Source organism: Dromiciops gliroides, chromosome 3, assembly GCF_019393635.1.
Source record: "Dromiciops gliroides isolate mDroGli1 chromosome 3, mDroGli1.pri, whole genome shotgun sequence".
Taxonomy (NCBI): domain Eukaryota; kingdom Metazoa; phylum Chordata; class Mammalia; order Microbiotheria; family Microbiotheriidae; genus Dromiciops; species Dromiciops gliroides.
The window spans coordinates 587575903-587603755 of record NC_057863.1 but is presented as its reverse complement, the minus strand read 5'-3'; the positions used below and the strand labels follow the sequence as shown (position 1 = coordinate 587603755).

At 42.0% G+C, this 27853-nt stretch overlaps 1 protein-coding gene across 2 annotated transcripts in view; it reads left to right on the top strand.

The window, feature by feature from the left end:
• CSMD2 (CUB and Sushi multiple domains 2) overlaps positions 1 to 27853 on the top strand; it is a 1007742-nt gene that overhangs the window by 93158 nt on the left and 886731 nt on the right. For both annotated transcript variants that reach the window (XM_043994712.1, XM_043994711.1), the window contains exon 2: positions 5824 to 6040. In XM_043994712.1, the coding sequence (XP_043850647.1) occupies positions 5824 to 6040 (217 nt within the window). The remainder of the gene's footprint in view (positions 1 to 5823; positions 6041 to 27853) is intronic.

Below are 27853 nucleotides of genomic sequence, written 5' to 3'. Positions count from 1 at the left end.
TATAACCTCTTTCATAGTTTAAAAATAATGTTTTTTGGTAGAAAAAAAAATTTAGAAACAAAATAAAACCTTCCTCTCCACTATCCTATTTTCCCCAAGCATGTGTCCTATCTGATAATCCTCCTCCTCCCTCCCTGTTGCTTAAAAAAAAGCCTCCTTGGTAGTCCTTTGCACTCCAGCTTTAGCTTATCTCGAGTTAATCCTCCTTCTAGTATTCTTACAAAACCTTGCTATTCTGATGTTCATCCTTAGTTGCCTGTCCCTTATTTCTATCTTCTGTACATGTCTTCTCCCTGCCTACCTTCATTCCCCACCCCTGAGTTCTTTGTTTGGTCTCAGTGGCCTTTTTAGATGTTATCTCATTGTCTTCTACATCCGAATCATTTCTGGTTTTGGCTTCTGAATTTTATCTTTGCGGATTTGGAACTAAGGGGACTTTAGGGTAATGGGTGGTGAATAGAGTGCTGGGCTTGGAATCAGGAATAACTGGGTTAGACTTCCACTTTATTTTCTCATCATGCTGTATGACCCTGGGCAAGTCACTTCTCTAGGTCTTAGCTTCCTTACCTGTAAAATGAGGGGATTGGATTTAATGGCCTCTTCAGTCCCTTCCATTTCTAAACTAATGCTCCTGTGATACTACTTCTCCTTCTGATAGACTCTTTGAAACACTCCAAAATACACATCAGACTATGGCCAACTTTCCATTTCTTCTGTTATGAATTTTAAGAAGGATTTGCCACATCCTCTCAAGGATCCCATTATTTCTATATTGGCAAGAGATTCCTCTTTTTTTTTTTTTAATCAAAATCGGGTCCAGAATAGCAATTTCCCCTGTTGCTTCCTCTACTTTTTTCAATAATGAAATGATCATGTCAAGACATTTCAAGAATTTATTAGCTTCTCTACTCTTGGCTTAAAGAAAAGTCAAGCCATTGTCCAGGTAATTGAATCTCCCATTGTTCCTTTATTCTACCTTCCTGGCAGGTTATCGAAATCTTCCCTGAACGCCTCTGTTTCCTCCTTCTGTCCAAGTGGTCCATGATATACTCCGACGACAACACTGCTCCTGTATCTCGTTATTGGTCTTCAACCAAATACTTGCTACCCTTCCAGTTGCTTCATTTCCTCATGTGCATATATCTCCTTAATATATAATGCTACTCGGTACCCTTTGACCCAGCAATTCCACTTTTAGGTCTTTTGCCCAAAGAGATCATGGAAGGGGGAAAGGGACCCACATGTACAAAAATATTTATAGCTGCTCTTTACGTGGTAGCAAGGAATTGGAAGTTGAGGGGGTGCCCATCAATTGGGGAATGGCTGGACAAGTTGTGGTATATGAATACAATGGAATACTATTGTGCTGTAAGAAACGATGAGCAGGAGGAGTTCAGAGAAACCTGGAGGCTCTTACGTGAGCTGATGATGAGTGAGATGAGCAGAACCAGAAGAACATTGTACACAGTATCATCAACATTGAGTGTTGACCTACTGTGATGGACTATATTCTTCTCACCAATGCAATGGTACAGAAGAGTTCCAGGGAACTCATGATAGAAGAGGATCTCCAAATCCAAGAAAAAAAAAAGAAAGAAAGAACTGTGGAGTATAGATGCTGATTGAACAATATTATTTCTTTTGTTTTGGGTGCTGTTGTTTTTTTTTTCTATTTTGAGGTTTTGCATCACTGCTCTGATTTTTTCTCTTGTAACAGAATTAATGCAGAAATAGGATTAATGTTATTATGTGTATATATATGTGTGTGTATATATCTATATCTATATCTATATGTATAGAGATATATAGACATAACCTATATCAGATTACCTGCTGTCTAGGGGAGGGGGGAGGGAGGGGAGGGAGGGAGAAAAATCTGAAATTGTAAAGCTTGTATAAACAAAAGTTGAGAACTATCTTTACATGTAACGGAAAAAATAAAATACCTTATACATTAAAAAATATATATATATATAATGCTACTCGGGGCAGCTAGGTGGCGCAGTGGATAGAGCACCAGCCCTGGAGTCAGGAGTACCTGAGTTCAAATCCTGCCTTAGACACTTAACACTTACTAGCTGTGTGACCCTGGGCAAGTCACTTAACCCCAATTGCCTCACTAAAAAATATATATATATATATATATATATATATATATATAAAATGCTACTCTATCACTCCTTTTATCTGTTTTGTTCCTTTTGAATAAAGTATAAGCTTCCACAACCATATTCTAGTCACAAGTCCCATCCTATAAAGTCTCAGCGGTAGCTCTGAAGTCAAATTTGCCTCCTTGCATTAAAATCGCTAGCTCAACCCTGTTTATTACCAATGCTTTATGAAATTGGGCACAGACATCTGAGGCTGTGGGTTTATTGCTGTCTCACTTCTTGGATATTATCTTCTTTGAATTACTGGCCTTCTTCACTGATATTCTTCTTCCTATGTTATATATGCTATTTTTTGTGGTTTTTGTCTTGGCAGATATATGTAGATAGGTTTCTCTCTCTCCACCATTTTAAGTTGAAATCCTTCTTGATCAGATTCACAAGATTCCAAGCAAACACACACACACACACACACACACAAATATATGTGTGTATATGTGTATGTATATATCTATAGCTATATCTATGGATATAGCTATAGATATAGCTATAGATATATACACTCACACACATATATTTCACTGATCCTCATTAGGTACTTTCCAACTCCAGCCAGGAGCCCATCAGTTTTCTATTTTGAGTTCAGAAAGCCAAATTCAGTTCCTAAATACCATCATCTTCTTTTAGCTCTTCACTTCCCCAATATGCCTGGACAGGAGATAATTTCCCTAGGTGATTCCTACAGGTGTTCACACTCTCCTGCTTTTCTCCTACCCTTTTTTGTACCCTCGCTGGCCAGAATTATAGAAAGAATATAGCCCCCACTTCCTCATCACCCTCAGTTCCTGGTAATTCGATTTCTCTGCCCATCAGCCCTACTGAAACTGCACTCTTCAAGGTCATTATTGTCTTCTTGCCTGTCAAATCCATTGTGTTGTTTTTTTTTAGTATTCGTCCTTGACTTCTCCAAAACATTCAGAACTCTCAACTAGCACCTCCTTCTCAATATTCTTATCCTGGAGACATTTTTGAATTGCTGATAGCTTCCTCCAAAAAAACGACTTTGTATTCATTTTGTATTTAATCTTTATGTGTTTACATATGCACACGTTGTCTCCTCTGTTAGACCATAAGCTCCTTGAGGGCAGGGAGTGGTTCTCTTTTCTCTTTCTAGCTTCAGCACTTAGTGTACTTCCTGGCACATAGTAGGACCTTCATAAATGTTTTTTGATCGATTGTTCTCCTCTGGTTTTCCTTCTACCTTTTTCAGTACTCATTTTCTTTTACTAGCTCTTGTTCATATTCCATTAACATAGGAATTCCTCAACATTCTGCCCCTAGTCTTCTGCCTTTATCTCTCTACATCTTCTCCCTTGGTGACCTTGTTTTCTTCTACAGCTTTGACTAGTAAGTCTAAGTATACTCCCAAATATGTTATGTCCAGATGAGACCTCTCGTCTTAACTTCAAGTTTGCATTTCTTATTGGCTATAGAGTATCTCCACTTGAAAACCCTTAACTCAAAGTCTTTGAATGCAAAACTGAACCCATTAACTTCAGGCTGAAACTCTTCTTTCTGACCTGACTGTCTTCATTAAAGGTAGTGAGAGTGAGAAGAGAAAGAAGAGATGGAGGTGAGAGATATTGTGGAGAGATAATCAATTAGTCAAACAGGCTCCAAACTTTATTTTATTTAATTTTTTTTGGTGGGGCAGTGAGGGTTAAGTGACTTGCCCAAGGTCACACAGCTAGTTAGTGTCAAGTGTCTGAGGCTGGATTTGAACTCAGGTCCTCCTGAATCCAAGACCAGTGCTTTATCCACTGCTCCTCCTAGCTGCCCAGGCTCCAAACTTTAGAGCTATCTTCAATTCGCCATCCCTTCTTGCCTGCTATGGCCACTCAGTTATCTACTGTCAATCAGTTCTCCACAGTATCTCTCACTTCATCTCTTCTTTCTCTTCCTACTCTCACCACCCTAGTATAGGTCTGTGTTTCCTCTCACCGGGATTGTTACAGTAGTGTTCTACCCTCTCCCCTTACTTCCATCCTAGCCTACACGTCAATGGCAAATTATTCTTCTTAATGCACAGCTGCTCACAAACTTTCACTGCTCCCCATTGTCTACAAAATAAAGTGCAATCTCCTTATCCTGTCATCCAAGACTTTCCATTGCTCAAAGCAGCAGCATCTCACATCCTCCCTCCACATTTATCATATGCTTGAGCTACTTGTGTGTTTCCCAAACATCCTGACTCTGCACCTCATCTGTCAGGAATCCCCTTCCTTTGTTTAATCCTGTTGAAATCCTCTCCATCCTCCAAAGTCAAATGCCATCTCTTTCCAAAACTCTTCCTCAACTGGAAGCAATTACTATCTTATCTGATACTCCTAGCCAGAAGGCATCTCACCCTCCTCATATCTCCCTGCACCTTGTATGGACTTCTCCTTTGTAATCTGAATGAATGAACAAGTATTTATTAGGAACTTAGTATGTGAAAGGCATTGTACTAAGTGCTAGAGATACAAATAGAAAAAGAAAGCCCCCTGCTTTCCAGAAGTTCACATTGTAAGAGGGGGGAAACAGGTTTCAAGTTAGATGGAAAGGCTTCATGGATCTTAGGATGTAATAATATCCTTGTAGATGGTCGATAACATTTCAGTGAACAAAACCTTATCCATTTTTTATGTTGAAACTTATTGCAGGGACTGCAAGGTGGTACAGTGGATAAAGCCCTGGCCCTGGATTCAGAAGGACCTGAGTTCAAATCCACCCTCAGATACTTCACACTTACTAGCTATGTGACTTTGGGCAAGTCACTTAACCCTCATTGCCCCACTCCCCCAAAAGAAAGAAAGAAAGAAACTTATTGCACACAGGATAATACTTTTCTTTAAAATAACATTCTATTTTGCATTGTTTTTATACAAGTCATCACTAGACTATAAGCTCCTCACTTCTTCATCTTCGCCTCCCCTCTTAGCACCAAGGAGACCACATTCTCTGTACATACACAGCAGTGTTTGGTTTGTAGAAGAAAACCTTAGTTAGTCCATGAACACAGGGGCCCAGTCATCTGGGATTTTTTTCTACAACCAACTGCAGGAAAAGAGAGAGATTGTCCCTAGAAAACAAAGTGGTGTTAGGAATTTGTTATAATTCAAGATTTCAAAGGATCTTTGATCTTACTGATGTAGGAATTCTTCCCAGTAAAGCAATGTCAGCCAATCCATGTTTTCTCATCCCATAGGACTCTCACCCATGCCCTCATAAGTCTTCTATGGGGGAAGGGATGAAAGAGGTCAACTAAGGCATTTCTCTAGACCATTTGACTTTTCGTGAGGACCAGTTTAGAACATAGAATATCCATTTGATGTCCCTTATGCTGGCTATGTGGCCAGCCCATCCCCCTTTTCAGCTGTATAGTTCTTTAATGACCTCTCCTCCATTGCTCCTGATGGATATGTATTTATTGGTCATAGAATTCACTACCTGTGCCTACTAGGCATGTTTTATTGATGACCTACTATTTTAAATCTTTAGAAATTTCACAGATAAGTCCTGCAGTGTTACTTGGGCAATGTTAAGTGACTTGTCCAGAATCACAGGGCTAGTAAATGCCAGAAACAGGATTTGAACACAAATCTTCCAATTCTAAGCCCAAAACCATACCAGGTCTAACTATGCCTAACCATGCCTTTTTTTCTCCATTACCCAGGCCAGAATTGCACCTTCAATTTGCAAGGCCCCAATGGAACAGTCGAGAGCCCTGGATTCCCGTATGGTTATCCCAACTACGCCAACTGCACATGGATCATCACAGCCGAGGAACAGAATAGGATACAGCTTGTGTTCCACTCCTTCGCACTGGAAGAAGACTTTGATGTATTGTCGGTTTTTGATGGAGTACCAGAGCAGGGGAATCTTCGAACAAGGTACCGACCTTTGCATAAAGAAATTGGCGCTGCCGGTGTACCGTCTGCACTCTGTGCAGTGATGAACCACCTGGGTGAAAGGTTTATGATGTAATAAACAAAGAATGGGTTTGGAGGGGGGCTTGTAAAGGACACCTTCTTTCCATTCCTCTGGTCTCATGGAGTTCCTAAATACATCCTGCTTGCTCAGAAGGACTCGGCAGATGGGATTTATGAGTTGGGCACTTGGAAAGATTAATTGGGATATAGAAGTATATGTGTGTATATATCATATATATGTGTGTATGTATACATAATACTTGAGGTGTCTGTGCATGAATACACACATTATATATATGTGTGTGTGTATATATATATACTCATCTACATATTGAACTGACATGTGTATATATAGATATAGAGATATGTATGCACACATCAATGTTCAATGGTCTATAATTTTGTCAGCAAGCTCCTTCTACCAATGTGAATAGCTGTATCTTAGTTAATGGTCTGTCAGTTGCTGTTGCAGAATCAGCCTGTAGCCAACCTGGTGATGAGCCTTTTTGCCCTTAATTGCACTCATATTCACACATCAGTCACAGCAAGTCTGTTTCTGGTCCTGTACTTGAAGTATTTTCCAGATTTGTTCAACTTGCCTGAACTTATGCACTGTTTGGTATCATCTTTGATAGCTCAGTCATCCATAGCTTCAACTGGAGCATCAATCCAAGAAACATTAATCAAGCAGCTACCTAGGATCCCCTACATGCACTTTGAGGTCCATTCAGACTGGCCTTCTAACTGATCCTCATATATGATACTCCATTCCCCCTCATCATGCCTTTGTACTATCTTTGTCCCATGCTTGTAGTGCTCTTCCTTTTCACATCTGCCTCTTAGAATCTCTAATTTCCTTCAAGACTCAGCTTAAGTGCCAACTTGCATCTGAAGCCTTTCCTAATTCTACTAGTGCCTCCCACCTTCCAAAATCACCTTATATCTATTCTGTATAGACCAACCATGTAAATGTTGTCTCCCCAATAATATGTAAGCATCAGAAGATATCAGTGGAGGATACATATACACACATGCACACACACACACACACACACACACACACACACACACACACACACACACACACACCATTTCTTCCCGAATGCAGTACCCACTATTTTCTAGAGAAGATCACTCAGCTGGTGGAAGGGGAGGGCAGAAGAGTGGTCCTTTAATTGCAAAATACCAGCCAATAGGATTTAAGAGAAGTAAGCAGGCAGTGTGGTTTAGTGAATAGAGTATTGGATCTGGGGTCAGACAAACCTGGGTTTGAATCCTGTCTGAGAGATTTTCCACCTATATGACCCTGAGCAAGTCACTAAGCCTCTTTTAGCTTCAGTGTCTTCATCTATAAAATGAAAATCACAGTAGCATCTACCACAGTGGGTTGTGATGAGGATCAAATGAGATAATATGTGTAAACATGTTTGCACATTTTTTGTCATTGTTCAGTCTTTTTCAGTCATATCTGACCCTTCATAACCCTATTTGGGGTTTTCTTGGCAGAGATACTGGAGAGCTTTGCCATTTTCTTCTCCAGCTCATTTTACAAATGAGGAAACTGAGACAAATAAAGTAATTTGCCCAAGATCACACAGTTAGTAAGTGTCTGAGATCAGATTTGAACTCACAAAGATGAGTCTTCCTTACTTCAGGTCTATCACTCTATCCTCTACACCACCTAGCTTCCCTTGCATACTTTAAAGAATTATATAAATGTTAGTTGTTATTAACTAGTAACCTAGTCCTTCCCATTGCCAGTGCCTTCCCTCTGGGATTACCTTCATACACATTGTACTGTCTTGTATGTTCAATATCATATTCATGTTAATGCCCTCATTTGAATGGGAGCTCCTTGGGGGCTATCTCTGATAGATAGCTTTTCTGTGTACCCCTGGCATTTAGCACAGTGCCTGGCACACAGGAGACACTTATTAAATGTTTGTTGACCAGCTGGAGTGCCCTATCCTCATGGAAGCTTGCTCTTCTTATCTCACCATTCTTGATTGCTGATTCCATTTGTGATAATGTTGTTCATGTAATTTGGCCCTGAGTAGGATGTGGGCATCCAATAGAATGGAAACTCTTTGAAATTTAGGATTGTTTTCACTCATTTCTTTGTATCTCAATGCCTAGGACAGCACCCATTACATAGTAGGCTCTTAATAAATGCTTATCAATTGGAACTATATTGAATTTTTTGCTTTTTGCTGGGAATCAGCATTAGAGACAGAGGATGTCATGGAAAGAGTAATGATGATGGCATCAGAAGATGTAGTTTGAGGGGCAGCTAGATGGCGCAGTGGGTAGAGCACCAGCCCTGGATTCAGGAGTACGGGAGTTCAAATCCGGCCTCAGACCCTTAACACTTATTAGCTGTGTGACCCTGGGCAAGTCACTTAATCCCAATTGCCTTACTAAAAAAAAAAAAAAGAAGAAGATGTAGTTTGGAATCCTGATTCTACTACTTAATATCTGTGTGACCTTGGGCAAGTGACTTTCCTTTTCTGGATCTAAGTTTCTTCCTTTGCAAAATGAGAGCATTGGACTAGGTTATCTCTGAGTTCTCTTCCAGTTTCAAAACCTATGATATTGGCCACATAGAGCTCCATCTGAAGATATTATAGGACAATATATTACCTGGGGTTCTTCTTTGGGGGAGAGGAGGAATGTTGGTAACTCAATAACCTTGGATGGAGTCCAAGGCAGACTTGCCTTTTACCAAACACCCTCACTGGTACAATGCATTTCAATGCCTTCTCTTGGTATCCAAGTGTTTCTGCTTTTACCCTATGGGATTCCCCCAGGCATGTCCATTTTTCAGCTTTCTTCTCAGACCTGACTGCCTCAGGCTGTCCACTGGAGATTGTGAGCAGTATTCGGAACTATGGAGCCCGGAGGAGCACATTGCTGCTCACCCTAGGTCCCTGCAGAGGTGGGGTACTTGGTACAGAAGGGGAAAGTGATAAGAGAAATGCCAGCCAAGGACCTGGAAATGTAGACACAGGTACTCATTGTCAAAGGAGAGCCTTTGCCAAGAAAAGGCTGAATAGAAGAGCAGAGCACCACTGTGGGAATCAGTAGCCATTGTATGCAGCCTCTCAGGCAAAAAGCCCACCAACCCAGAAGCCAGATGAACCTTTTTAAAGCTCTATCAACATACCTATATCAAACCTACTGTACTTCTCTAAACTCATTACCCATTATTTCTTTTTAAGTTGTATTTTATTTTTAATTTATGAAATAAAACAAGCATTTCTATAACAGTAGAATAATAAAAATATAATTGCACACGCAAATGGAAATCTATTATATACAACTTGTATAACACCATTATTTCTTAATCCCCTTGCTCATAACCTGTATTTGCAGTCCCCATAACCTGTTGCTCCCTATGGGCACAGAGAGAAGCCAAGACTTAAGCCACTCTGAATGGGCATGGGCCAACAGCAGAGCCGTCAGAGCCAACCATCAGGTAGTGGATAATGAGACAAAGCCTCCTGAGTCTGACTCAGGAACATTCCTCCAAAGAAACAGCAGTGCTGGATACGGTGGCCCATGCCTGTAATCGCTGACACTGGAGACACTGAAGCTGTCAAATCGTTTGAGAATTCTGAGCTTCAGTAGGATTAAAGACAATTGGGTGTCTCCAATATGTCTAGCACCAATATGGTGACCTCCCAGGAACTGGGTGCTACCAGGATGCTTAAGGAAGGGCAAACTGGCCTAGAGTAGAATTGGAGCAGGCGAAAGCTTTCATGCTATTTGACAATAGAGTCAGACTCCATGAGAGGCTACATTTTCAGCCTAGGAGAGATAGGAAGACCCAATATCAAACAGAGTGAGAGAAAAAGACATATAGAGATAGAGAAGAGACAGAGAGTATACCGAGTGTAATGATGAGGTATAAGTACCAGTGTATCTGTATACATGCATATGTATGTGTGTGTGATATATGGCCAATGTGTAACACATGTACCATATACAACAAACAACATACATAGCATTTGTGGCAATTACATAACATATAATATGTACACACAACATATTTAACATCACATAAATAATGTGAACATTGCAAATCTATAATAAATGCCATGCCACACAAATGTAACATTTAATATACATGGATTACATGTAAGGCAAGGAGGAGGAGGAGGAGGAGAGACAGAGACAGAGAGACATACACAAAGAGAGAGACAAAAAGAGAGACAGAGACAAAGATGGAGACAGAGATAGAGACAGACAGAGACAGAGGCAGGGATAGCAGTTCTGCCAACCTATAGCTGACTTGGAATGCTTCACCAAATGGACAAGGGTCTCATTTCTCTGAAGAATATCCCAATCCTGATTAAGAAGGGTTGCTTAGGATCATGGGCATTACTCCCCTGCCAGAGAAAGACTTCTGGTCTGGCATTAGAAAATCATGGGGCACTGCCTCTTGTAGCCATGGTAGTTTGGAGTCCCTCACAATGGCTATTTTCAAATCAAATGGGAAATCTCCTTGCCACTAATGTTATAAGATGCCTTAAAATGCAAAGTATCCAGAAGGAGGTGATCACCCAACTGTCCTTTGTCATGGTCAGAACAAACCTATAGTATTGTATTAAGTTTTGGGGGACATATTTTGGAAGGAAATGATAAACTGGAGTTTTCCCAGAAGGAAGGGACCAGGATGATGAAGATATGTTAAGGATCTAGGAGTGTTTAAACTGGAGAAGGAAAGATGTAGGGGAGAAGTACTAGTTCCCTTCAAATATTAAAAGGACTGTTCTATAGAAGAATGATATTTTCGAGTCTAGATCTGTGATCTCATAAGCACGGGGGAGCTCCCAGTATGGAAACTCTCTCAACAGAATCAGTTTGCATCTTGTCTGCACATTACAGTTTTAAAAAGTTGCCTGGGGAACTAAGAAAGTGACTTACCCATGGTCACATAGCCAGTATGCATCAGAGGCATGATTGAACCCAGATCTTTCTGAATCCAAGGTTTTCCTTTGGAGACACATACTGTGCTGTCTCTCAAAGAAGAATGTGACCAGCTATTCCTAGCCACAGAGGGCAGAACTAGAACCACTGTGGGAAACTGGGGGGGGGGGGTCGAGATGCAGAGAGTCAGAAAATAGAGTCACTGAATCAATAGAAAAGGGAGATACAGGACTCCAGGAGAGCCAAGTCTACCAGCAGAGTTGGGCGACATCTATTTAAGTGCCCAGTATGTGCAAAGCACTGTCCTAGGCACTAGAGGGCATATAATCCCAAGAGCAGCGGCCAGACCAAGAGCCAGGAAAATTCAGGATCAACAAATAAACCAGGAATATTCAGTGCAGACTCCTGGAGGGTTCTTTAGTTTTGCCCACTTTGTTTCTCAACAATAGCAAACCCAAATCTTCTGACTTTAAATCTAACACTCTTTCCATTATACCACACTGTAAGATTTTATGGTCTCTGATTGCTTAAGTGGCAGAGGGGGATTTTGGCATAAGCAAAAATTTTTCCAACAATGAGAGCTGTCCAAAATAAGAATGGATTGCTAATGAAAGAGTGAGTTCCCCATCAGTGGACATAATCAAACAGAGGCAGCATGGTTCTTTTGCTGGGGATGCTTTCAAAAGGATCTCTTTTCAAGGAGGGCTTGCACTCAATAACCAATGAGGACTTTTCCAGCCCCGACATTCAATGATTTTACTCGATATCTCTCATTTCTCTTCCAGCACTCTCCCATGCCTCTTCCCATCTCTTTGCTCATTAAACTTTGCAGCCCCTGCCAGTGCTGGTTTCTCCATTTCTAGGCTATCAATTTTATACCCCCCCCCCCTCCACGCCTTGGCCTGATTTCCAAATGTACTTGGTTTATCATCTAACTACTACAGCAGGAGATGGATGGGAATGTGTCATTCATCCAAATGTATGCACTCTTAGGGGGCCCAAATCAGCTGTGGGAATGTGAAGGGAGAAGCCAGGTCAGCTCCCTTGGAGAAAATGCTACCCTTCCTTCCTCCTCCTCATGTTCTTCTTCCCCTGACTCCATGTGTGTCTGTGTGACAGAGAGAGCGTCTCCCTCCTCCTCCTGGAACGCCAGTGATTCTTTTGCTTGTCAGTAGGGACCGACTCTTTCCAAAGCTCTGGTTCCTTACTTGATTGTGAGTAAATTGAGGGACTGAATGAGCTCCACAGATGTACTGCCCATTCTGTTCTACCAATCCTTGATGATGCAGGGGTTGTGAATACATTATCTTTGAGAAGAGAGGGTTAATTATCCCATGCCAGGAAGAGAGAAAGCTATCTCTTCCCAGAGGATGAGGAAAGAAGGGACAATGTAGGAGGCTGGTGCTACTGCACATAAAGCATTTTGAGGGGCAGCTAGGTGGTGCAGTGGACAAAGCACTGTCCCTGGATTCAAGAGAACCTGAGTTCAAATCTGGCCTCAAACACTTGACTAACTGTGTGACCCTGGGCAAATCACTTAACCCTCATTGCCTCGCCAAACAAAACAACAACACCATTTTGTCTCTGGCTACAACAGTGAGTGGAAGAGGTGCTAGGGAGCAGGGAAAAGATTAAGAGAAGGGTTATATGAGGATGGGGCTAGAGCTTCAGAGGTGAAAGAGCTGAATAGCTGAAAGTCTTAGAATCGTAAAATTGGAAGAGACTTCAGGAGTCATCTACTTCAACTCATTGTCTAATGCAGGAATCCCCTTTATATATATCCAAATAGTCATGCAGGCCTGATATGGTAGGGATGAGAAACTCACTCTCTTCGTCCATTTTACTCTTGGATATCTCTAATTGTTAGGAAGATTTTGACTTCCATAGAAGCAAACTCTGACTCTTCGTAATTTCAATCAATCAAAATTTTATCAAGCATTTATTATAATTTGTAATTCAGCAAGCATTTATTTAGTACCTATTATGTTCCAGGCACTAAGATAAGCAGTGGCAAAAGTAAAACGATGCACCAACTGTATCTTCTTAGGAACTTACATTCTACTGGGGAAGGCAATATTTACATAGATAGAAATGAACTCAAAATTGCAAGATGGAATGACACGAGCAAGAAACAAGCAAGAACGCCAGTATGGCTGAACAGTAGAGTATATGAAGGGGAGTAATATCTAATAAACCTGAAAAGGTAAGTTGAGGCTAGTTTGTATAGAACTTTAAATGCTACACAGAGGAGTTTACATTTTAACCTGGATGTACTAGGTACTTTGAGACTTATTGATTGCAAGAGTGATATCCCTTTGGCAGTTAAATAGAGGTTAGAATTGAGTAGGGAAAGCCCTTCACCCATAGCTCCTAACTCTGCCCTCTGGAGCCAAGTAGAACAAGTATAATCACTCCTTCATATGGCAGCCCTTCAAAAACTTGCAGAGAACAATAATATTCCCTCCATCTCCTCTTTTCCAGGCTAAAAGAGACATTGTTTTTTCAAATGCTTCCTGTTATGCCATGACTTCAAGTTCCCTCGCCAACCCATTCACCCACATCTGGATACTACCCTTCAATTCAGTAACGCTCCAGTGCATCTGTGATCTTGTCAAAGTGAATCTTCTCTCCACTGTTCCCCACCTATTTTCTGCAACTCTAGTCCATGAACTCCCATAGAGTGTCATGGATCTCAGTTTGTCATTACTCTGAAAAAGTGGTCCTACAAGGACAGAGGGCACTGGGAATATCACCTTCATCACTCTGGTCATTAGGCTTGTATTAAGATAGCTTGGATCGGGGCAGCTAGATGGTGCACCGGCCCTGGAGTCAGGAGGACCTGAGTTCAAATCAGGCCTCAGACACTTAACACTTACTGGCTGTGTGACCCTGGGCAAGTCACTTAACCCCAATTGCCTCACACACACAAAAAGAAGATAGCTTAGATCACATTAGCTTTTCTGGCTGCTATATCACACTCATTGACTCATTGAGTATTGGTCCATTAACCCCCTCAGATCTTTTTCATACCAATTATTGCTTCCCCAGATTATAAATAAGGGAAAGGTTTTCCAGATAAATGAGCCTGTATGAGAAATTAGATGTCCTGAGAATACCAGAGATTGGCCACCAGGAGTGATGACTCTTCTCTCTCTCTCTCTCTCTCTCTCTCTCTCTCTCTCTCTCTCTCTCTCTCTCTCTCTCTCTCTCTCTCTCTCTCCATTTCTTTATATCTTAGCTTAGTGCCTAACATAGTAGGCACTTAATAAATGTTTACTTACTGACTGACCCTTCTCCTAAGTTCAGGAATTTTGTTTGCTACAGTCAATGTAAGGCATAAACCTCCAGACTTGCAGTATCATAGGACCATGTATCCTTGCTGTTAAGTCACTATTTTGCTTCATGCCAAAGCAAGATGGTGCAACAGGCAGAGTGTGGACTTGGAGTTAGGAGGGATCTAGGTTTGAATTCTGCCTCAGACATGAACTATCCATGCTACTGTGGCCAAGTCACTTAATCTCTCTGAGCCTCAGTTTCCTCAGAGGCAAAAAAGAGAAAGTAGCTTCTACCTCAGAGGGTTGTGAGGCCAAATGAAAACACGCTTGGCAAATCTTAGAGTATTACATAAATATCAGCTATTATGACTACATACAGAAATTTTTAGGGTCTGAAATTAGGCTTAATTTCCTTTTATTTTATACCTAAATTTCCCTGTATCCTCATTATTTGGGGGGGGGTATTCCAATCTTTTAGGCCCTCATGGTGACTACCATTCTGCCAAGACATTTCAAGCACCAGTATGTTCAGTGTATTTAACTTCTATTTTTCTCATATGTATACATGCTTCTATAGGCACATGCTATTTTCCCATTGAGAATATAAACTTCTTGAGCAGCTAGGTGGTGCAGTGGATAGAGCACCGGCCCTGGATTCAAAAGGACCTGAGTTCAAATCTGACCTCAAACATGTGACGCTTACTAGCTGTGTGACCCTGGGCAAGTCACTTAACCCTCATTGCCCTGCCAAAAGAAAAAAGAATTTAAAAAGAGAATATAAACTTCTTGAGGGCAGGAACTATTTTATCTCTGTATCCCTAATAAAAAATAATAGTACTTAGGGGGCAGCTAGGTGGTGAAGTGGATAAAGCACCAGCTTTGGATTCAGGAGGACCTGAGTTCAAATTTGGCCTCAGACACTTACTAGCTGTGTCACCCTGGACAAGTCACTTAACCTCCATTGCCCTGCCCCACCCCCCCAAAATAATAATAGTACTTGCTACATACATAGCAAGCACTTAATAAATCATTTGTTGAGTAATCAATTCCTTAACAAAAAAGGCTGGGAAACTCTGAAGAGAATTGAAGCCACAAAGATAGAATCAGACAAGGACAAAATTGTGATGGGCAAAATCAAGAGATTTTGTCCCATTCTCCATCCCCTCTTCCCTGTCCGGTGTTATATTTCTCCCACTTTGGGTTGTTCCTAGAAGAGATCAGGGATTGTCTTTATTTTTCTATTTGTATCCCTGGTGCTTAGCACAGTGCTTTGCATATAGTGAGTGATTAATAATGCTTCATTCATTCATTCATTCATTCATTCATTCATTCATTCATTCATTCATTCCTAGAACTTCACCCAGCACTCAGAGCCTTCCCAATGTCCTCTGATTTAGGCTGAGACCAGCCTTTCCCCACTGCCCTACACCTTTTTCCCTCTACACCCAGAGAGGGCAGGGGCTAATTTGGTTCTTTTTTTTTTTTCCCCTTCCAATTCCAGCACTTGAAAGAGTGCCTGGCACATAGTAAGTGCTTAATAAATGCTTGTTGATTGATTGATTGATAGCTAATTCTCACAGGCTCAATTCTGAGAGTCTTCTTAATGTCTATGAATGGGTAACATATTTGCATTACAATGCTAAATGGATTCTTTTAACCAAGATTGGAATGGCAGATTGTCAGACACTGTGGCAAGTCTGTTAGGGAAATTTTAGGGTCTTTGGTACCCCTCTAATTTCACCATGTGTTTTCTGCACTGGGTCTTTATAAGGACCTGTAACATAGAAGCCCGTCTGCCAAAGTAGCCCTTCTTTTGTACCTAAATTATACAGATCGTTGCCTCCAGTCCTTTCGTTCTCTTCAGTGTGGCTGGACTGCATTCATCGAGGAAAATGAGACATTTGAGTTTCTGTGTTCCAGGTCAGAAAATCCAGGCTGGACAGCAATGTGTGTCTGTGTGGTCTCTGCCCTGGAAGCCTCTCCACTTTTTTCTGAAGAGCACCCCTGTGCCAGGAGCAAATGATGAAGGGCATGTAGCCTTTATCAGCTGCTTCCCTTCCCTTAAACCTCTTACAGGAGGAGAAATCAGGTCAGAGCCACAGCTTGGAGACAGGGGTATGGACTGGAATTTAAATTTCTGTATGTTTTGGTCAATCAATCAACAGTGAGAAGCAGCTGCAGAAAAATCACTGAACCTAGGGTTCAGAGTATCATAGAGTTATAGGGAGAAAGAACCTTAGAGATTTGGCAAGGCAGATCATGGAGGGTGGTAGAAAGATCACTATACTTGAAATCAGGAAGGCATACCTCTGAATCTGGCTTGAGACCAGCTGTGTGGTCCTAGACAAGTCTGTTAACCTCTTTCAGTTAGTCAGTTTCCCCATCTATAAAATTGGGATGATAATAATCATAGCACTTACCTTACTGGGTCATTGTGAGATCCAGGGAGATAATGTATGTCAAGTGCCTTGCAAAACTTTGAGTGAGTGCCATATAAATATCCGTTGTCATATTTTTATTTGATCTTCTAATCTCATAGATGAGAAAACAGAAGTTAGGAAAGATTAAATGACTTGACAAAGGGTAAAAGTAGTGACTACAATATGTATTTATCACGTGCTTACTGTATGCCAAATATTAAGGATACAAAGAAAGCCAAAAATACGGTACTTGGCCTCAAAGAGCTTATACTCTAATGGAGAAGACAACATGCAAAAAATTATACAGACAAGTTAGTTGTATGCAGTGTAAATGGCAGGTGATCTCAGGGGCACTAATAGTGGCTGAGGCTAGAGAAACAAGAAAGACCCCTTTCAGAAGGTGGGATTTTCAATGAGTCTTGAAGCCTGGATTCAAATCTAGGTCTCCTGATCCATTCCATTATTCCAGTGTTCATCCCATTCCATTAACCTTCCTCCTCTAGGTTTAAATCCTGACTCTGGCTCCTCTACTTTCTAACTCTTTGACTGTGAGCAATCCTGTATCATCATCACCATCATTTCTCCTCCCTCACCTCTGCCCTCATTGCCCAGCTCCCACTCAGCTAGACTACTGACCCTGAACATTCCCATTTCTGCCTGAGATTACCCAAAGCCCAACTACCCCTCCCCTAGGAGTCATTGATTGGAGCCATTTGCACTGCCAATGTTTCCTAAGATCCATGGGGCCTTACCATCTACCCTGCTGTTTTGCCTGCTGTACCTGAACTACCACCTGACCTTTCCATCTGCCTGAAATGGAACCCTGCTCTATGTGTTGTCTCCCTCTATTAGAATGTAAACTCCTAGAATGAAGACACCATCTTGCCTTTCTATTTGGGGTTTAGCATAGTATTTTGATGATAGTAAGTGCCTAATAAATGTTCATTCATTCATTCATTCATTCATTCATTCATCCATCCATTGCAGTGGGGAGAGAAGAACCCAAGGAGATGAGCAGAGAGACTCTCATAGCCTCAAAGGAAGAGGTTCCTTCCTCAGACAGTAGGATGTTATCAGGCCAACAAGGCATTCTCTCTAACTCTGCTAGCAACATCCCTAGCTTCCTTAATGAAAACACAGCAATAAACACATGCACAGAATGAATGTGTTGCCATATGGACCATATATCACCCAAACTCTGACAGTAATTCTGGTACAATGAAAGGATTCCTTTTTACCAAGAGTTCATATCTGCCTCTTCTAAAACATTAGACTAGATTTACCAGGACTACATTCTGTTTGTATTTATGCAGCAACATCTCCTGCTGCTCAGGGAGACAGCTAACAGAAGGCAGAAAGATGCTTTGGAAAGAACTCTGACTTGAGTGCCAAAAGACTTGAGTTCTAATCCTGGCTAAGCCACATGGGCAAATCCTTTCCTGCTCTGCACCTCTGGGAAATGAGGAGCTTGTACTCAGTGAGGCCCCTTTTGAACCTGTTATTATATAATGGCAGCTCCTCAATGACTAGGGCTTTCATCCTTGTCATTGTTTCCCTAGAACCCAGGACAGTGCTTGGCACATGGCAGGGACTTCATAATGTTTGTTGAATGAAGGAATAACCCTATTTCTCAGTATTTTCAAAGATAGAATCTGGTTGTTTGACATCAAATATGCAATGGAGATGGGTCTGCTTCTTATAATATTTCAGAATAGAATCAAGACCATGGCATATAAGAAACAATGGAAATAACTGGGGATGGTTAGCCTTGAGATGAGAAGACATTAAGAGAGGCATCCGAATGGTCAGAGACAAGCTAGGTGTTATAGTGGATAGAGTGCTGGACCTGGAGTCAGGAAGACCTGAGTTCGAATTCAGCCTCAGACACTTATTATCTAGGTGACTCTGGGCACGTTTCTGCCTGTTTCCTCACCTGTAAAATGGGAATGATGACAATATGTACCACTTCATAAGGCTTCTGCAAGGATCAAGTGAGGTAATACTTATAAAGCGCTTTGCTAACCCTAAAGTGCTTTTAAAGCTCCATTCCTATTGCTAAGGGTGGACAAGCTTGCTTCTCTCCTGTTAGACTTGCAGGCAGCCCAGGGAGGAAACCCTTCACAGAACGTTCTTAGTCCTGGAACCACCCCTAGCATGTAGGTGGCTCCCCTTGATAGTTTGAAAAGGGAGCTGGATTGGGAAGTTTGGGGATCCCCATAGGGGAGAGAGGAGACAGATCCCCATAGAGAGGTTCTTCCCATGGATGTGGCCATGTATTCATTTCCTAGATAGAGAACCTGTCAACATGCACCCTTTCTTTCTGCCCTCCCTCCTTCCTCCTGTTATTTCTTCTCCTCCTTCTTCTCCTCCTCCTCCTCCTTCTTTTCTTCTCCTCCTCCTCCTCCCTCTTCTTCTTCTCCTCCTCCTTCTCCTTCTCCTTCTCCTCCTCCTTCTCCTCCTCCTCCTCCTCCTTCTCCTTCTCCTTCTCCTCCTTCTCCTTCTCCTCCTCCTCCTCCTTCTCCTTCTCCTTCTCCTTCTTCTTCTTCTTCTCCTCCTCCTCCTCCTCCTTCTCCTTCTCCTTCTCCTCCTTCTCCTTCTCCTCCTCCTCCTCCTTCTCCTTCTCCTTCTCCTTCTTCTTCTTCTTCTCCTTCTCCTCCTTCTCCTTCTCCTTCTCCTCCTTCTCCTTCTCCTCCTCCTCCTCCTTCTCCTTCTCCTTCTCCTTCTTCTTCTCCTTCTCCTCCTCCTTCTCCTTCTTCTTCTCCTCCTCCTTCTCCTTCTCCTCCTTCTTCTCCTCCTTCTCCTTCTCCTCCTCCTTCTCCTCCTCCTCCTCCTCCTTCTCCTTCTCCTTCTCCTCCTTCTCCTTCTCCTCCTCCTCCTCCTTCTCCTTCTCCTTCTCCTTCTTCTTCTTCTTCTCCTCCTCCTCCTCCTCCTCCTCCTCCTTCTCCTCCTCCTCCTCCTTCTCCTTCTCCTTCTCCTTCTTCTTCTTCTTCTCCTTCTCCTCCTTCTCCTTCTCCTTCTCCTCCTTCTCCTTCTCCTCCTCCTCCTCCTTCTCCTTCTCCTTCTCCTTCTTCTTCTTCTTCTCCTTCTCCTCCTCCTTCTCCTTCTTCTTCTCCTCCTCCTTCTCCTTCTCCTCCTTCTTCTCCTCCTCCTTCTCCTCCTCCTCCTCCTCCTTCTCCTTCTTCTTCTCCTCCTTCTCCTCCTCCTCCTCCTCCTTCTCCTTCTCCTCCTTCTTCTTCTTCTTCTCCTTCTCCTCCTCCTCCTCCTCCTCCTCCTCCTCCTCCCCCTTCTTCTATTTGAATAGCTGTCATTAGTTCTTTTCTGATTTGTCCTCAGAGGGCAGCACTTAAAAACAAAGGGCAGAAGATGTAAAGTAGAACATTTTGGCTTGATGTTAGGAAAAAAATTCTTAACAATTAAATGTGTCCCAAAATGGAATTAATTCCTTTCTACTGATGGTTTTCAAATAAAAGATGGATAGTCAGAAATCAAATGCATCATTGAGGGCATTATAGATCAGCTGTAGTTTGGACTGGTTGTCCCCTGAGGTCCCTTCTCTCTCTAAGGTTTTGTGACCAATACCAAAGTCACCCAGACACACATTATCAGAGAGGTGGTGATGAATGTCTGAAATAGAGTTCATAAATCTATTCTCTTGCATAATTAAATGTTCTCCTTGTATTGCAAGCATCCTATTGTTGTACAATTTAATGTGGAACCAAGTTCCCTAATAGAATAAGAGTAAACATAATCCAGGGAGACATTTGCTAATAAACAGCATTGCTGCATATTGGGAATTTACATTGTGTTTGTGATAAGTGCAGAGATGTTCAGCCCAGTGAAGCACTCCTTAATTTAGATGTTTAGCACTCCCGTTATGCGAGTCACTACAACTTTTCCCCTCAATTGCTTACAGTACACATTCTGACCGACAGCTGAAATCATGTTGTTCTTCTGGTGGAGAGTGTCTGTGGGAGCCTGGGAGGCAATTTTTGTACCAACGGGATTTTCAATTCATTGTTTTGTTGAACAGGCATGAAAGAAGAAGAGAACATGGAGATGGCGGCATAAAGGGGTCTGGAAATCCACTTTGAGAGCCAAAGTGAGGGTCAAGGGCTGGGAGAGATTTACCTTCAGAACCTTTGGAGCATGCCTAGGGAAGCATATGGAATCACATGATTTCAGATTTGGAAAGGATCTCAGTGGCCACCTAAGCCAAACCATGCCTGAGATATAATCCCTACTACCCCTGACTAGTGACCCTTTAGCCTTTGCCAGATGACCTCCAATGAGGGGAGGGGAATCTGCTACTACCCCCATCCCTCTGAGACAGCCCTTTCCACTTCTGGATAGCCCCAATTTTTCCTGACATCAACATTAAATCTGCCTTTTATATTTCCACTCATATTATTTCCCCTCTTGCAGAATAAGTCTAATTTCTCTTTGCTCTTCAAATGCTTGAGGGTATCCATTACTGAGTCTTCTCTCCTCCAAGGCAAACATTCCAAGATCCTTTTTACTTATTTTTCAGATGCTAGACCATTTGCCATCTTGGTTATCCTCCAGTTTACCAATATTCTTCCTTAAAATTCCCATGACTGAGCTCAGTATTCCAGGGCACACGGTCCAAGGGGACTAGCAGCTGCCTTATTCCGGGAAGTTATGCCAGAAGAAATATCACACAATAGACGTGTGCCTCTTGTTCATTGTCTATCCCCCAAAATGGCACCCTTGAGAGAGGTGTGATTGGTATATTGATGGCCAACAAGGCTGATGTGGGAAGGAAGAAGGGTGACTCCTTATTCCATGGACTCCTTGTTCCTCCTGGCCCTGGTTCCAGGGCATAGCTGGAAGGACAAGAACTCCATGAAGGTCTGCTCATGTTGTCTCTCACTGAGGAAGTAATGCCATGGCATCACCAACAGTTGAAATACTCAGACTTAAAGGTCTGCTTTCCAGAAGGATGTAGACAACAGGAAGAGCTGTTGCAATGGGCCTGTGATCTTCTCCACATGGATTCTCCCTTTGCTGTCTATGGCTGCTGTGGCCCTTGAGGAAATCGCCTATGGATACAGCTGTGAGCACACCCACAGCATCTTAGGTTCTTTTGAGACCCAACCTAAGCAGTTCTTTTTAACTCAAGACTAGGACTTTTACCTCCAATTCTGGCTACTTACCAAGCTTCATTATTATAAACTCAACCACCAGGGATGCAGGCCAGTGGCATGATCCTCCTAAAGGTTCAGCGGTGATGATGCTTCCATCTGGACTCTTTAAATAGTTAGACCAGTGGTGGGGACTGAACCTCATCAGGTTTGGGGACTTGCTGGGGAAGCTTGATGGTGGGGGCCTGACCCTGACTGGTCTGAGTACTGCTGGAGGTCACCTAGCAGACCAGTCCTTTCAGCATGGAGCAAGAAAGCCTTCTGGAGGTCTAGTCTCAGTCCTGTCTTCAGGATCACAGAGCTGAAGCTAGGCAAGCTGTTGCAAGTCTGCTGCCCTCTAACAAGCCATATCAGGGTATCTACAAAGAGACGCACTGACCTGGGGTGAGGCTGCTCCTCGTCTGCCCAACCAGTCAGTTATGCTAAATGGCCATTTTGGCCAATACCAAGTCACTTATGCTATTAATCACTTTTATACAAAATTGTTTACTTCTGACATCAGGGAGACAGTCACTCACAATTGAGTTGTTGTGAGGTTCAAATTAGAAAATGTGTAAAGCTCTTTAGAAAGGGGAAGAGAATAAGCATTTATATAGCCGTACTGCGTGCCAGGCACCGTGCTGAGTGCTTTTTACAAATATTATCCCATTTTTGTTCTCATAACAACCCTGCAAAGTAAGTGCTGTTATCATCCCCATGTTATATTTGAGGAAACTGAGGCAAACAAAAGTTAAGTGGCATGCCCAGGGTCACAGAGCTGGTAAATATTGGAAACTGGATTTGAACTCAGGTCTTCCTAACTCCAAGTCCAGTGCTCTAGCCACTATGTAGCCAGCTGCCATTAAACCTCAGCACTGTGTGAATGTTAGTTATAGTTTGTTGTCATTGTGATTGTTAAGGGCAGGTCTGATGACAGCCCTGTTACTTCAGGGTTGATTTGGGATGAAATAAGGTACTCAGAAGTCATTGAACAGTTAACAAAGAGAAGTTTGTTTCTTAGCAAGAGTATGCAACAAGGATGCAGTAGCACTTCTCTCTGTTTGGAAGCCTATCTAGCAAGTACAGCATAGAACGAAGACTTGAGAGGTCTTCAGACATCCACCAAGTCCACTTAGGTGGGTCTTTGATGCCCTTAGGTAACCAAGAATCTAGGCAGAAGTGAGCAGAGACCAATCAGGGCTTTTTAGGGAAAACCCATCCCACAAGTGAGGAAATCTGGCAAATATTAGTTCTATCACAATTATTATTGTTGCTTAGCCATGGTGGGCCCTTCTTTGTGCAACTCTAAAAAGAGCCAGTGTCATGGGAGAAGAATGTTATGGTAGACTCATAATTCAGGGCTCTCTCAGTCCTGAAATAAAGTGGAAACACCTCTTTGCCTTCTCTATCTTGTGTGGTTCTTACTTGATGAAATGGCAGATGTGGTGGCTGACTCATTATTCAGGGATCTGTGAAAAGTTATGGGAAAAGGGAGAAGGGCCACAGGTTTTGAAGCATAGAATTATGCTGTGACGACAGCATGGAATTGTGGGGGGCATCCAGTTTACATTGTTCTGGAGAAAAGAAAATGTTGCTTGCTTCTCTTTTTTGTTTGTTTTTTGCAGGGCAATGAGGGTTAAGTGACTTGCCCAGGGTCATACAGCTAGTAAGTGTTAAGTGTCTGAGGCCGGATTTGAACTCAGGTCCTCCTGAATTCAGGGCTGGTGCTTTATCCACTGCACCACCTAGCTGCCCCTCTTTCTCTCTCTTTATTTTTTTTTTGTTTTTTTGGGTTTTTTTGTTTTTGCAGGGCAATGGGGGTTAAGTGACTTGCCCAGGGTCACACAGCTAGTAAGTGTTAAGTGTCTGAGGCCGGATTTGAACTCAGGTACTCCTGAATCCAGGGCCGGTGCTTTAACCACTGCGCCATCTAGCTGCCCCCTTTCTCTCTCTTTAAAAAGAAGCAAGCGGGGGCAGCTAGGTGGTGCAGTGGATAAAACACCAGCCCTGGAGTCAGGAGGACCTGAGTTCAAATCCGGCCTCAGACACTTAACACTTACTAGCTGTGTGACCCTGGGCAAGTCACTTAACCCCAATTGCCTCATGAGAGAGAGAGAGAGAGAGAGAGAGAGAGAGAGAGAAATATAGCTCAAGACCGATAAGCCAGGGAATTTCCCTTCAACTTGTGGCAAATTTCTAGAATGTCTTATTCAAAGGCTGGTTAATGAACATCTGAGGAAGCAGTGATCCCAAAAAGCCAACCTGGTTTCACCAACAGTAGGTCATTCTATACTAAATCATTTCCTTTTTTGTATCGAGTTACTCTATTGTTAGGTAAGATAAAGTCTACTGCTATAGACTTACCTAAATTTTGCCAGACTCTTCCCAAAGCCTTCCTGTACAGAGGGCAGAAAGTAGACTTGCAGCTCATTTCACTTTGGATCTGCAGCTCTACCTGGTTTCAGTTCCATGGAACAAGATGCCCCCTAGCCTGGCTTGCTAATCCCTAGTGTCTCCAAGCCTTCCTGACTCCACTTTCCAGCTTTCTTTTGTGTGTCCTCTTCTTCCCTTAGATTGTAAGCTCCTTGAGGGAAAGGATGGTCTTTCTTTTTATTTGTATCCCCAGGCTTAGCACAGTGCCAGACACATAGTAGGTCCTTAATAAATGTTTATTGAATAGAATTGCTTGTTAACAACTTCTTGTAGAAAAGATGGGGAGGTGTGGGCTAGAGGAAAGTAGTTAGATTGATTTGGAATTAGTTGAATGGTCATAAACAAGGAGAAGTCAATTATTCATTGTCAATTTAGAAGAACACCAGTAGAGCTTTCAAGGGATCTCTTCTTGCCTCTGTGCAATGTAAAATTTTTAGCAATGACATGAATTCAGGCATAAACAACACATTATCAAATTTACAGATGACACAAAGCTAGGAGATATAGCTGACATACTGTTCAGTAGAGGTAAGTAGGTGTCACCATGGTTAGAGCATTAGGCTAGAGTCAGGAAGACCTGAGTTAAAATCTAGCTTCATACACTTAACTAATTGTGTGACCCTAGGCAAGTCATTTCACTTCTGTCTATCTCAGTTTCTTCATCTATAAAATGGGTTAGATTCTACCCCATAAGGATGTTGTAAGGATCAAATGAGATAATGTTTGTAAAGTGCTTTGCAATGCTAGCTATTTATTATTATTATTATTTTAAAAGATCTGGAAAGGTTCCAATTACTTTGTTCAAACCAGAAGAAGCTGATGGGCTATTCTCCCTAAAATAGGTGAGCTTTGGATCAGAACAAGAAGGACCTCCTCCCTTCCCATAGCGAGTCATGAAACCATGGACCAGTTTTTGGAAAGGACCAGTGTTTCTGAGTAAGCCTTGGCCATATCTCAGAAAACAACCTGATTGAAAGACCTCTAGATGGCAATCAGGAAGAGCTAGGTTCAAGTCCTTCTTCAGGCCCATACTGGTTGTGTGTGTCCATGGACAAGGTGCTTAATCTTTCAGGGCCCTAGGAGACTCTCTAAGAAAGTTACAGAAAATTACTGATCTAAGTTGGCAGAAGAGTCTCTGACAATGAGCACATTATGGTATCTCTGGTGGTCCCTGTGTTGGTAGAATCTTATGTTCTCTATCTTTCTCCATAGGGTAACATTTGCTCCTCCCTCACAAAATAGTGGATTCCTGTCCTTCCATTTACCCTGGTTATGATTGATCAGGCTCCTCCCTTGTGCAAAAATTCCTCCTTTTCACAAATCTTGTCATTCTAAGGTCACAAAGAATTGGGGCCTGTGGTGTTCTAAGTTCAATCAATAGTCCTTGTCCCTTTCCTTAAGGAGCTAATGCTGTTGAGTGTTGTATGAACTGTCTAAATAAAGTAGGGAGTTGAGGCCTTTATCCAAATAATAGATGTGGCCAAAACCCTTATCAAGGGAAAAAAATGTTTCTGTTGTTGTTGTTGGGCAGAATGAAGGAGAATTGTAGGAAGCTACAAATGTTCCCAATTGCTTCAGTGGTTTGAACGTATGGGCTAAGTCCTTTGTTTTCCTTTGCCTTCCATGGGAAGTATATGGGAAAATATAGTAATTATTAAAAAAGGAGAGAGGGGTATGGGGAAGGGAGGGGAAAGCTCCAATCCATTCACACTCCTCTTTCTAATTTTTCCTCAAATAAAGAATCATTAAAAGCCCAGGAGGTTTATTGGGGCATCAAACAACCCTTTAAAAAATGTTTTGATGAATTAAGTGTAAACTAATTAGAAACAGGATTCAATTACCCTTGAAATACACAAGGGTTTAATAATTAATAGGAAAAGTACTTGGGGCCAAAGGCATTATGGATTTTATCAAACCCCAAACATCTGAAAAGTAAATATGTTTGATGAGTACTTTGGTGCTGCCAAATTTGCCCATCCTACTTAGATCTGTCAGAGATCGGTCCCTCTCATTAGTGGAAGGTTGCCAGGCCATTGGTATAATTTGTAAGGAATCTCCTAAGCTAGTTTACAAAGTCCAAAGGCAGTAAGTTTAGACTTGAACAGTGGTGGCTGTCCCAGAGGACTATGTTCTGGCTCACCTTCTCCCTGGCCCCTCAGTTCCTTCTGTAAATTGCACTGCCCCAGAAAGGAGGATTCTCAGACCTTATTCACCCACCCCAACCAAAGTCAGCTGTGACTGTGAGTCCTAGTTAAAGGGCTTTGTTCAAACTGGGCCTGATTCTTTGCAGTCAGTCAATAAACATTTATTAAGTGCCTATTATGGGCTTGGCACTATGCTAAGCGTTGGGGATACTAGAAAGAGGCAAAAGACAAGCCCAGCCCTCAAGAAGCTCACAAATTTAATCCAGGAGATAAAACAAAAATACCACAAAGAAGCTGTATACAGGATAAATTTTGTTGTTATTCAGTTGTATCCAACTTTTCATGATTCTATGGACCATAGGAAGCCAATAGTGGCTATGGGATTTTCTTGGCAATAATACTGGAATGGATGGTCATTTATTGTTCCAGTGGATTAAGGCTAACAGTGATTAAGTGATTTGCCCAGAGTCACACAGTTAGTAAGTGACTGAGGCCAAATTTGAACGCAGTTCTTCCTGATTCCAGACCCAGCCTTCTATGCACTGAGCCATCTAGCTGCCTCCAGAGGATAAAAAGGAAATAATTAACATGGAAGGCACTAGAATTAAGAGGGATTAGGAAAGGCTTCCCATAGAAGACAAAATTTTGGTGTTTATCCTTTGTTCCCAGGGTGATGTCATGACTTAAACTGAATTTAAGTGAGGGAGGGCTGTGTAAGGTCACCAACCTCACTCTCTCCTCCACAGCCATCTGGGTTCAGTGGCAAGATACACACACATATACATACAAAGGCAGGTGAAGGCTAGGTTATGAAGGGCTTTGAATTCTAGATGGCAGTGACTGATCCAATACTTCCCTAGGCTGTTGTTCTAGGGGCTTTCAAGGGGTGAAAAAGCAAGAATAGGGGCTTTAGTTGTTCAAAGAAGCAGCACTGTATAGTATAATGAAAAGATTGCTGAATCTGAAGTTGGAAAATTTGTGTTTGAAAACCCAGGTGGGCAAAATCTCACTTGCAAAATATTTCAGAGGAAAATGATGATAGACTATAGGTATTATCACTTCACAAAACAGCATGTGAGGAAAAACCGACCCTACAGAGATGTTTCACATGAGAGCTACCCATAGCATACCTCTATGTGACTATTCCAAGAGTATTTTGCTCTGAACCTAAGGTGTCATTGGCTCTCATGTTTCTCTGCTCAGCCAAGGGATTAAAATTTTGGCCAGTTAGCAATTTCTGGGCTCTTTGGGTCTCTTTAATGTGGTAACTTTTTGCATTGGTTAAGCTTCTTTAAGAAAGGATGAAAGGGAAGAAAATAATGATGATGGAAATAGCATTTTAAACTTTCTTTCTCTCTCTCTTTCTTTTTTTTGGAGGTGACAACTTGTTTAAATAGTTCTGGTTGGAACTGCTATTATTGAACACAATGTC